This window comes from Nelumbo nucifera, chromosome 5 (genome assembly GCF_055504915.1).
Source record: "Nelumbo nucifera cultivar China Antique chromosome 5, China Antique-T2T, whole genome shotgun sequence".
Lineage (NCBI taxonomy): Eukaryota > Viridiplantae > Streptophyta > Magnoliopsida > Proteales > Nelumbonaceae > Nelumbo > Nelumbo nucifera.
Window position 1 is genome coordinate 13,615,818 of NC_142653.1, and position 11,938 is coordinate 13,627,755.

Below are 11,938 nucleotides of genomic sequence, written 5' to 3' on the forward strand. Positions count from 1 at the left end.
GTTTTAGAAGAGATCTAAGAGATTCTGAGCTGGATCAAGTTGCTTTACTCCTTAAAACTCTTGATCCTGTTTGCTTTGACCCCCCTTCTTCAGATACTCACATTTGGAAGCCTTTGCCCTTGGGCTCCTTTTCGTGTGCTTCCTTCTTTGCCTCCTTGTGCTCCCTTCCTTTGCCTCAGCCTTTTCATAACAAGGAGGTTTGGTCCAAACCTGTCCCTCCAAAAGTGGGAGCCCTCTGTTGGTTCCTTTTCATAACAAGGATGTTTTACAGAAAAGAAGACCTGATCTTGGTATCTCCCCTAACTGGTGTATCCTCTACAAAGCATAGGAAGAAAGTTTTTTTTTTTTTTTTTTTTTGATAATTGAAAATGATTTCATTAAACAAGAGGAATAAGATTTTACAAGAATCCCTTGGAGAGGCACGAGATGCAGCCTCCCCTAACCGTTACAAGAGATCAGAAATAAAATTACAATGCTGCCCAGAATAAATGGTCCCTAGTAGACCCCTGTTTAGCAAGATGATCAGCCAAGGCATTTGCCTCCCTACCCACCCACTGATATGTACATGTTATGTGCCTTGTTAAACATTTAACTTTTTTGATGAGATCCCTATAACTCCTAACAACTGAGTCTGGATTTGACAGCCATGTTATGTGCATAGGAAGAAAGTTGTTGCCATTTACTAATCTCTTGCCCGTTTGTTGCCATTTACTAATCTCTTGCCTGTTTGATGGCAGCAGCTTGGGAAACCCGGGGCCATCTGGAATTGGGGGAGTCTTTAGAAATGCTGAGGGCCAGATTGTTGCTCTATTTTCTGGTCCTATTGGGGAGGGAAATTCAGTTAACGCAGAAGTCCAAGCTGTCCTACAAGGAGCAGAAATTGCAAAAGAGCTGGCAGTGGAGCATTTAATGATTGAAGGTGACTCCAAACTGGTGATTGGATGGCTAAAAGAGCGGGAGATAGCAGCCTGGCCCTACAGGGTGGCTCTGAGAAGATTTAAGCGGTTAACATCAAATATCTCAGTCAGATCACAGTTCAATGGGAAAGAAGATCAGCAAATGGGCTGGAAGATTATTTAGCCAAACAAGGGGTACATAGGAATCATCTCTTTTGGGCTCAATTGTAAGCCTTATGATATAGTAGTCTAGTGGCTGCACTTTGCGCCTCATTGTGGGGAGCTCTATGTTGTATATGCTTGTTACTCTTAATAAATAAAACTACCATTTTTATCAAAAAAAAAACAAAAAAAACTTTGATGGAAGCTCTATAGGTAATCTGGGTCCTTTAGGTATAGGAGGTGTATTCAGAGATGGAAAAGGCAGAATAATTGCTATGTACTTGAGCCCAATATGAGTGGGAGATTCTTTGAGAGCGGAGGCCATGGCTTTGCTTTAAGGGGTAAGATTTGCCAAGCAGTTAAGGCTACACCAAATTGAACTAGAAGGGGATTACAAATTGGTGGATGCTTGCTTTAGCAATTTGGAATCAGCTAATGGGATAGCAGATACTTTAGCAAAACAGGGGGCAGTTAGGGAGAACATGTTTTGGGCAGGATTGTAATTCATCTTGTTTTGGTTTAACACCCTATACTATGGATTGATGTCTCTATTTTAAAAAATCTCATTAATGAAGTTACTGTTTCCAATAAAAAAACAAGGACATGGGACACATTTTGAAGCATCTATGTAGCGTAGCATAGAAATTTGAAGATAAAATTGCAGAGTGTGATTGCACAAATTGAAGTATTGGATAACAAAGAAGGGAGGGGATGCCTAACAGAAGAGGATAAGGGACAAAGACGGAGATTGTGCAAACAACTAGAGGACTATCTTCTTCAGGAGGAAATAAGTTGGAGGCAAAAGTCAAGATGCAAGTGGTTGAAAGAGGGGGATAGGAATACAAAATTTTTTCATGCTATGGCAAGTGGAAGAAGGAGAAGGAACAATATTTCAAGTTTGGAGATTGAAGGGGCAACAATTTCCATTCAAAGAGAGATTGCAAGGGCATTTGCAAATCATTTTAGGTCTATATTTAGACGGCCCCTAAATAATAGGGTGTGGCTCGAGGGGTTGGAATGGCCAACACTAAAGCTAGAAGATAGGGAGTGGCTGGAAAAGAAATTTGAATTGGAAGAGATAAAGGAGGCGGTATTCTCTATGGATAGATCAAAGGCACCGGGCCCAGATGGTTTCACGATGGTTTTTTATCAAGATTGTTGGGAGATACTAAAAGAGGACCTAAGGCTGGTATTTGATGAATTCCACAATAGAGGAGTGATTAACCCTGGGCTAAATTCCCCTTCATTGCCTTGATACCTAAGAAAAGTGATGCAAACCATCCAAAGGACTACAGGGCAATTAGCTTAGTTAATAGCCTGTATAAGATCATCACTAAGGTGCTATCCATTAGAATTAGAAAGGTGCTCCCAAAAATCATAGCAAATAACCAAGGAGCCTTTGTGAAGGGGAGGTAGATAACAGATCAGATACTTGTGGCAAATGAGAGTCTGGAGGACTTCAAGAGATCTAGGAAAAAAGGGGTGGTTTGCAAACTGGACTTGGAAAAGGCTTATGATTTGGTTGATTGGTGCAAATGGGTGATGGGCTGCATTAGGAACTGCCATTACTCCATCTTGGTGAATGGAACAGTGGTAGACTATTTTGCAACGTTGAGAGGGATTAGACAAGGAGACCCCCTTTCCCCTTTCTTGTTTACACTGGTCACGGAAGTGTTGGGGAGATTAATCTCCAAAGCAGATTCTAGGGATTTAATAAGGGGATGGAGAGTTGGAGGAGAGAATATACCGGTAACACACTTGCAATTTGCAGATGACACAATTCTTTTCTGTGAAGGAGGGCTCAATAGGATCAGAAACTTGAAGCTCACTATACAACTTTTCGAGCAAATGTCAAACCTAAAAGTGAATTTTGAGAAAAGTTGTATAGTTGGAGTCAATATGAGGGAAGGGAAGGTTGGTGAGTGTGCAAACATTTTGGGGTGTGTAGTTGATAGGTCCCAATTAATGCCAGGAAGAGGAAAGGTCAACAATCAGCTAAGGGGGGGGGGGAATAATTGAACAATTAATCACATGAGGGCAATTATAGCTGGAGGGAATAAGGAGAATCTTGGGGTATTTATAGCTATGTCAGTTATGAATAAGAAGAGTTTTTGGGCATTTATAACTAGGCCAGCTGGGCATTTATAGAGGGAGTCAGTTATGCTATCAGTAGAGTATAAGAAGGGTCTTTGGGGGATGGGGGTGGTATGTTTTTCTTTGAGTAAAGAATATTGTGAGTGTTTGGGAGAGCCGACGGTCTCTCGAAGTACCGACCAACTGTTAATGTTTTCTACTGAATGAATACTAGTTTCTTTTGTTGATGTTCGAGTGTGTGAACGCTGCTGTAAGTCTGTGAACTGCGTGTCAAATTTCTGGGCCATATCAATGGTATCAGAGCATGTCTTTCCTCGGCCATGGTGACAGCTAAGGAAGTGGCATCGCAGGTGGAGGGTTTCGAAGAACGCTTGACTTCTATGCATTCTGAAGTGGATGGCTTGCGTGATGAGAAAACAACTGGACTGTCGAAGATCACATCCCTGGAAGGAGGCGTTCAAGACTTGGTAAGGCGTTTTGATCTGTTGCTGTAGCATCAATCCTTGTCAGCTCCTTTGTCTACAACTGACAATGTTCCTCCTGTATCCGCATCAAGTCGTGTGGCTGACAAAGGGAAGGGTGCAACTTTCCCGATGTCCCCTTCAATGACAGTCTCAGAACATACTTCTGATTCACTTCCTCAGAAGTTGGAGCTGCCTATTTTTGATGGGGAAAATCCAGACGGCTGGCTTTTTCGCGCGGAACGCTATTTTGAGATTAATGGCTTGCTTCTGGCGGAACGTCTGTGGACAACAGTGGTCTGTTTAGAGGGTGATGCACTGGCGTGGTATTATTGGGAGGATGGTCGGCGATCCTTTCGTAGCTGGGCAGAATTCAAGGAACTCCTCCTTGAATGTTTCCGATCAACTCAGGAGGGAAACTTGTAGGAGCAACTTCTATCATTACGTCAATCCACTACTGTCGAGGAATATCATCGCCATTTCGAGGTGCTTTCTGCCCCCTTACGTGACCTACCAGAATCAGTCCTTGAAGCAACCTTTGTGAATGGGTTGCGCCCAGATACCCAGGCCGAACTCCGACAGATGGAGCCCGTTGGGCTGATTAGAAAAATGGTTGCAGCCCAGAAAATTGAGGAAAAGAATAAGGCCTTATGGGCCTATCAATCCAGCTCATATCCTCGTGGGCCCGCGACGTCCCTCTCTGGAACCCACTTTAACTCATGGGTTTCACAAGTGACTACTTCTGCTGTCACCCGACCTACACGAGCTGCAATCCCTCCTTCTCCTGCACCAGCCCCTATTGTTAAGGCCCCACCTTCTGCTTTCAAAAAGATGACCGACAAAGAGATGCAACAGAAACGAGCGAAGGGTCTATGCTTCCGTTGCGACGAGAAATACAACCCGGGACATCGTTGTGCTCAGAAATCACTTTAGGTTTTATGGGTTCAAGATGACGTGGATGAACTTGCGTCTAATTTGGACTGTACTTCCGGGGACATTGAAATTGCTCCGGCTCCAGAATCAGCCACGCTTTGTGTTTCGTTTCTTGTCGGGTTGTGTGCGGCAAATTCCCTTAAGGTACGTGGACACATTTTGTCACGTGAGGTGGTCATATTGGTAGACTCGGGTGCATCCCACAACTTTATCTCCGAAACTTTAGTGGAAGAATTGAAATTACCCCGCACCCCTACACACGAATTTGGAGTTCAGATGGGAAATGGTGAGGAGGTGAGAACTTCTGGAGTTTGCCGTCAGGTTTGCCTCAATTTACCCGAATTGGATGTTATTGCTGATTTCTTTCCTTTAAAATTGGGCTCTACGGATGTCGTTCTTGGTTTTCCTTGGTTAGCATCCCTCGGGGACTCGGTGATGAATTGGAGCAACATGTCTATGAAGCTCAATTTGGGAGGTGTCCGGGTGAAATTACAGGGCGATCCTTCTCTCTGTTCTTCTCAGGTATCTTTGCATGCTATGATACGTAACTTACAACATGAGGGACATAACAGGGGTTTTCCACCTGGATATGATTTTGATGTTCATATCCACTATGGGGCTGATGCTTACATTTGTGGAGAAGAGACGGTGTTGTTGGAAAGCCTTGAAGGAAAACAAGGAAAACCAAGGTTGAAGCCTCCTTTTCCAGCTAATGCAGGGCTATATGGATGTCCAACAACTGTTACAAATGTTGAAACTGTGGCTGTTTCCCCCACCATGTTAAGGCGTGGTCCTGAATGGTTTGCTAGTTTTGACAGGAAGAACAATTCTGGGACAAAGCTATTCTGTGTCTCAGGCCACGTGAATAAGCCTTGTACAGTTGAAGGGGAGATGAGTATTCCATTGAAGGAGCTGATAGAGAGGCACTGTGGAGGAGTTAGAGGTGGATGGGATAATTTGCTTACAATGATACCAGGGGGTTCTTCTGTTCCACTGATTCCAAAGCACATATGTGATGATGTGTTGATGGATTATGATGCACTCAAGGCTGTCCAAACGAGTTTAGGGACAGCTGCTGTAATTGTGATGGACAGATCAACTGATATTGTGGATGCAATTGCTAGGCTCTCTTATTTCTATAAGCATGAAAGTTGTGGGCAGGGCACACTATGCAGGGAGGGGACATGATGGCTGTGGATGATCATGGAGAGGCTGAAGGCTGGAAACACGAAGCTGGAGGAAATAGACATGCTTCAAGAGGTGACAAAGCAAACACACCATCTGTGCATTGGGCGATGCTGCTGCTTGGCCTGCGCAGGGACATATCAGTATGCGGTGTGCGTCCATCCACTATGCCTGGAGCTACTGGTTTGGGAGTTCTTATTCATTGGCTGGGCCTGCCTGATTTTGAAGATTCTTGGGAGCCTTTTGACTTACTTCGAGACCAGTTTCCTCATTTTAACCTTGAGGACAAGGTTAGACTTTGGGCGGCGGGTAATGATAGGCCCCAATTAATGCCAGGAAGAGGAAAGGTCAACAATCAGCTAGGGGGGGGGGAATAATTGAACAATTAATCACATGAGGGCAATTATAGCTGGAGGGAATAAGGAGAGTCTTGGGGTATTTATAGCTATGTCAGTTATGAATAAGAAGAGTTTTTGGGCATTTATAGAGGGAGTCAGTTATGCTATCAGTAGAGTATAAGAAGGGTCTTTGGGGGATGGGGGTGGTATGTTTTTCTTTGAGTAAAGAATATTGTGAGTGTTTGGGAGAGCCGGCGGTCTCTCGAAGTACCGACCAACTGTTAATGTTTTCTACTGAATGAATACTAGTTTCTTTTGTTGATGTTCGAGTGTGTGAATGCTGCTGTAAGTCTGTGAACTGCGTGTCAAATTTCTGGGCCATATCAGTAGTATCTAATTGGCCCTTAAACTACCTTGGTTTGCCATTGGGAGATAATCCTCAGAGAGATGAATTTTGGGTTCCGGTTATGGAAAGAGGCTTGCGAAATGGAAGAAAAACTATCTGTCTCTTGGAGGGAGAATCACCTTAATTAGGTCCACATTAGCTAACCTTCCTATCTATTTTTTGTCAGTCTTTAAGATTCCGGTAAGGGTGGCTAGCAGGTTGGAAAAACTAATGAGAGATTTTCTATGGGAGCCAGGGGAGGAGAAGGACCATAGGGTTAGGTGGGAGATGGTGTGTAGGAGTAAGGAGGGTGGTTTGGGAATTGGGAACACAAGGAATAGGAACTTGGCATTATTAGGGAAATGGCTATGGAGATTTTCATTGGAGAAAGAAAAACTTTGGGTAATGATAGTGGGAAATATTCATGGGGTGGCAGACAATGGAAGGGACTCTGGGATTCTAGCAAGGACTACAAGAGCATCCCCTTGGAAAGCTATTCAAGCTACTTTGCCTGTGTTCTCTCCCTGGATCAGGTATGACTTGCACTTAGGCAACCTAATTAAATTATGGGAACATGTTTGGGTTGGGGATTCCCCTTAGAAAGATCAATTTCCAACTATTTTTGCTATCTCTACCCCTAAAAATGAACCAGTTTCCTCCTTCCTTGTACCTTCTAACTCACCTTCTGGATTCGGTTGGAACCTGGGGTTGAGAAGAGATATAATGGACACAGGATTAAGTTGTTAAGAAATTGATCATAGAAGGTGATTCTGAAATTGTAGTGAACTGGTTAAAAGAGGACAAATCCAAGCTCTGGAACTACAACAATGAAAAGAGGAAATTTAAGTGGCTGAGTAAGGACATGGAAGTTAGTTGTACATGGGTAAATAGAAGTGCAAACTCATTGGCATATGGCTTAGCTAGGCAAGGGGTGAACAGAAACTCTATTTTTTGGGCTGTTTTGTAATTGTTTACGGTTGGGTGTACATTGATGTATTAGGGAGTTAAGTTTTTTTAGCTCCTTATTTATGTACTTTCTCAATCTTTAATAAAATTCACTGTTATTGATAAAAAAAAAAAGAAATTTGAAGATAAAATGCCTTCAGAATATTCTGCACCTTGTGCTTGTTGACTTGTTTTTGGGATCCCAAGGTGGAGAGATTGGAGAAAAATTGATGTGTTGGAAAAAGGAGTATTTAATTCTTGAAGGATCATACTGATCTAGATTGGTTCGGCTTGCATCCATCTGTATACCTCTGGTTAAATGTCTTAGTTTTGCTGGATAAGTCCCATAGGTCAACCCTGGTTGTCCCCAAATCAATAAACAATATTAGTCAATGGGAGGGGAGTACATCTCAAAAGATCTTGTCATTCTTCTCACATCTGCTCAGGAGAATTGCAGTTTGAGTAGATCTCTACATGATGTGCCCCTTTCTCAAAGAGAAGCTAAAAGAAGCTGGTCTCAAAGAGGTTCAAGATTGGGGGTGGAGTGACCGGTGAGAGGAGCTGCCTAGAACCAAAAAGGGACATTATGTGATTTCTAATCTCAGCTAGAATATTTGGAACTCAACGCTTTTGCTAGTTACCATTGTTATGACCCCTTGTATCAACACAATCTATTTATTGACATGTGAGAGCTTGCTATATGCTGTGACAGGTTTCATAAGTGGAAGCAGTGGATAGGTTTATTGATTTTGCAAGTGTTTACTTTAGTTTCAGTCATAAATCGTGTCATCCCAGATCAACAAAACATTACCCCAACTCCATGGGGCTGGCTAAACAAACCCAGTTTTTCCACTCTACATTTTCTAGGGTCTTGTTCATTGGATTAAGTATTCATTTTCACAAGGGTTTGGCAAAAGTTTTATGACAACTACTAACATGACACAATCCTCCTTTATCTGGTCTTGGGACTGCCAGTGTGAAGCAAGTGTAAAACTGGCAGGATTTGGTTCCAGTCTTATCTCTTATGACTTCATCTAGGATGGTGGGTCTTATTGTTTGTGAAGAATGGGTATGAAGCCAAGAGCCCAAAAATTACCATCCACCAGTTGAAGCCTTAGTGTGAACCATATTCTAAATAATGGAAGCCCACTGGGATTATAGACTGTAGGCTTTTATTTAAGATGAATTAATACTTTTGCATCAAAAAATGCTCTTTTCAAAAGTTATTTAGGTTGCTAATGCAGCGCAGAGTATACATCAATGCGCCATGCACCCTATTACCTGTTTTTTGCTTTATCCTCTTGGATTTTGGGATTTTTGATGCTGTGCTGTTGGCATATTTACTTAGTTTTATTGGTATGCTTGATTCAGTATGTTGTTTGAGCATGGATAATGGTATTTGGAATTATCAGTAAGCTTGATGTTATGCTTATTGGTGACCAAAACTTGAAGTTGGATTGAATCAAATGGCTTATTAGATACGAGTGTTGGTTATTTCATGCAACTTTGTGGTCAATGCAAAGTTCATTTTCAAATGGTAAAACATATTTTCTGAAGTTGGGTAGCTTGAGTATTTTCCATGCCCATGGCCCTGTGCCAACTGATTAATTAATTCTTTCCCTTTCTAGACATTGGTGCCACCTATTCTTCTTTTCTGACCTTAAATTTGTTTTACAGGCATTGCAGAACTTGGAGTGATGATGATGACGACTATTTTAGTAACCATTGTTATGCTTCTCATATGGCAGATAAACATCATCATTGTGCTGATTTTCCTGGTTTTCTTCTTGGGTTTGGAACTTACCTTCTTCTCTTCAGTTTTATGGAGTGTGGGAGATGGAAGTTGGGTCATATTAGTTTTTGGGGTAGTTATATTTTTTATAATGTATATCTGGAATTATGGTAGCAAGCTAAAATATGAAACTGAAGTCAAGCAGAAGTTGTCAATGGATTTGATGCGGGAACTGGGTTGCAACCTTGGGACAATCAGAGCTCCTGGAATTGGCCTCTTGTACAATGAACTGGTAAAGGGAGTACCAGCAATTTTTGGCCATTTCCTGACCACTCTTCCAGCAATCCACTCCATGATAATATTTGTCTGCATAAAGTATGTTCCAGTTCCTGTAGTCCCTCAGAGTGAAAGGTTCCTTTTCCGGCGGGTATGCCCAAAGAGCTATCATATTTTTCGATGCATTGCTAGGTACTATTCTCAATACACTTGCAAGTAATGCTGATGTTTGGTTGGTTGTATTTATTCAACTGGGAATTGATAATAATATCACAAGGAGGCAATTGGCATTTTGTCTTTAAGAGATATTATTGGTCTCAGTTACAATGTTCTCACTCACTTTGGCTCACACCCTGTGGGCCCACCTGAACCATTTGACAACTGGTTTGCAGTCCATATGATTTCTTTTCTGGGTAGTGAATGAACAAAATTTGTTAACATGCAACACATTGATTCAAATGTGGTCCGGTATTCAAAATATTGGTCAGGACCCCTATACAGGTGGTCCACCAGGGAAGGCATGGTATGAACTAGCTGGTGTTTTTACAATTCCTTGCTTTGAGAGAGGAAAAAGAAAAAAAAACAAAGTAGTCTTTAACTAATTAAAAGTTGTGGACTTCAAGCATGCTTACATTTAATTGATTGAGCATTTCCTCTTTCTTCCTTTTTTTTAGTGTTTTTTTTTGGGGGGGGGGGGGTTGATGGTGGTATCAAGGCATTATTTGGTGTCAGGATCTGATTATTCTGTAAATGTACATCTTACTGCCCCAGAACTTCAGTAATCCTTGAATGTGGTGAAATTAGAATGCATCCGACTAGCTGAGAATAAAATACTTTGTTATCAACAGGTATGGCTACAAGGATGTCCGCAAGGAGAATCACCAGACATTTGAACAGCTGCTTATTGAGAGCTTGGAGAAGTTTATCCGTCGGGAAGCCCAGGAGCGGTCTTTGGAAAGTGATGGTGATGAAGATATAGAGTCAGATGATGAGGTGTCTGGTTCGCAGGTTCTCATTGCTCCAAATGGCAGTTTTTATTCGCTAGGGGTTCCTCTTTTGGCTGATTACAAGTGCACTGACAGGGATGCCACAGAAGCAAGCACCTCAGCAGAGGTAAATTTGGATCTTTCCACAGATTCACCAATTTCTGATGTGGAACAGAGTCTTGAGAGGGAGCTTTCCTTCATACGCAAGGCAAAAGAATCTGGGGTTGTTTATCTTCTTGGCCATGGAGATATCCGGGCAAGGAAGGACTCTTGGTTTATCAAGAAGTTGATCATAAATTACTTCTATGCATTTTTAAGAAAGAACTGCAGGAGAGGGATTGCGAATCTAAGTGTTCCCCACTCAAATCTGATGCAGGTGGGCATGACTTACATGGTTTGAGGTTCAATTTTTGTAGCCTTCAAAGGCAAATTCCTTTTCGTTTTTTTTTCCTGATATGAAGTTTAACAAGGGAAGATGGATTTTGTAAAGACCATAGATCACTGAACTTTGTTTAGTTGGGGTCAAAACTAACAGAAAACTAAATGCTAATAGAGAATGCAGGTCATCAATTACAAGCGGTGATACACATGTTTCTTTCTCATTCATGCCTCCTTTTCTATTTTTCACTCTTCTCCCAAATCCCTCCTCGCTCATTCTACAACAACCATTCCGGGCAACTCTCTCTCTCATGTTTTGATCATGGTTTTTAAAAACGAACCGGTGACTGAACTGGTCAGGGGTCTGGTTACCGGTTCAAATGGTCCGACCGTTCAACCCGAACGGCTGGCCTGTTCTGACAAAAAAATAAAAAATTTTTAAAAAATAAAAAAATGGGAAAATGGTCAAAACCGTTTGAACGATTCAAACGGTTTGAACGGTTAACCAGCTGGTTCAGTGGTTTGCTGACCAAAATCAACGGTTTTAGGGGACAAAGCGGTTTTGGAGGAAAACGGAAAGGGTCAGGTGATCGGATCCTAGTTTTTCTGGTCCAACCGTCTGGTCCGGTCCGGTTTTGAAACAGTGGTTTTGATATTATGCCTATCTATCTCATCCCTAACAGTGCAAACCCTTTCTCTGCTGTCTGTATCTTCAATGGTTTCGCCCTTCATCGGTTTGATTCAATAACTCATCTTGAACACAGCATGCACTTTTACCAAGAAAAACAAAAAACACAGGATGTACACTCTCTTGCTTGCTCTTTTATCTACCTTTTCTTTCTTAACTTCCTCCCTCCCCCCTCTCTCTCTCTCTCTCGCTCGCTCGCTCGCTCCATTGCCTCTGTCAACCTCTCACCAAATGCCTGAAATCAATTTGTGGTTATGATAATAGTTGTCTTCAAGATTTACTTAATACCTGATCTTCCACGGCTACATAAGATGAACAGAAAATTCTAATTTCTTGGCTTGAATCTCAAAAATCTAGTACTGTGGGTTTGATTTTATATCTATAATATACTTCTTAAAGAAACTGTGGTCGATTATCAAGAATACTTTAATAGTTTCATAGGGTCGTTAATGTAAAAGGAATTTCTCACACTCCCATCT

General features: G+C 41.9%; 1 protein-coding gene across 1 annotated transcript in view; it reads left to right on the top strand.

Annotated features, from left to right (window-relative positions):
- Positions 1 to 10,995, top strand: part of KUP7 (K+ uptake permease 7) — a 36,435-nt gene extending 25,440 nt beyond the window's left edge. The window contains exons 9-10 of the mRNA XM_010269688.3: positions 9,077 to 9,599; positions 10,256 to 10,995. Coding sequence (XP_010267990.1) covers positions 9,077 to 9,599; positions 10,256 to 10,793 — 1,061 coding nt within the window. The 3' untranslated portion in view covers positions 10,794 to 10,995. The remainder of the gene's footprint in view (positions 1 to 9,076; positions 9,600 to 10,255) is intronic.
- The last annotated feature ends 943 nt before the right edge of the window (positions 10,996 to 11,938 follow it).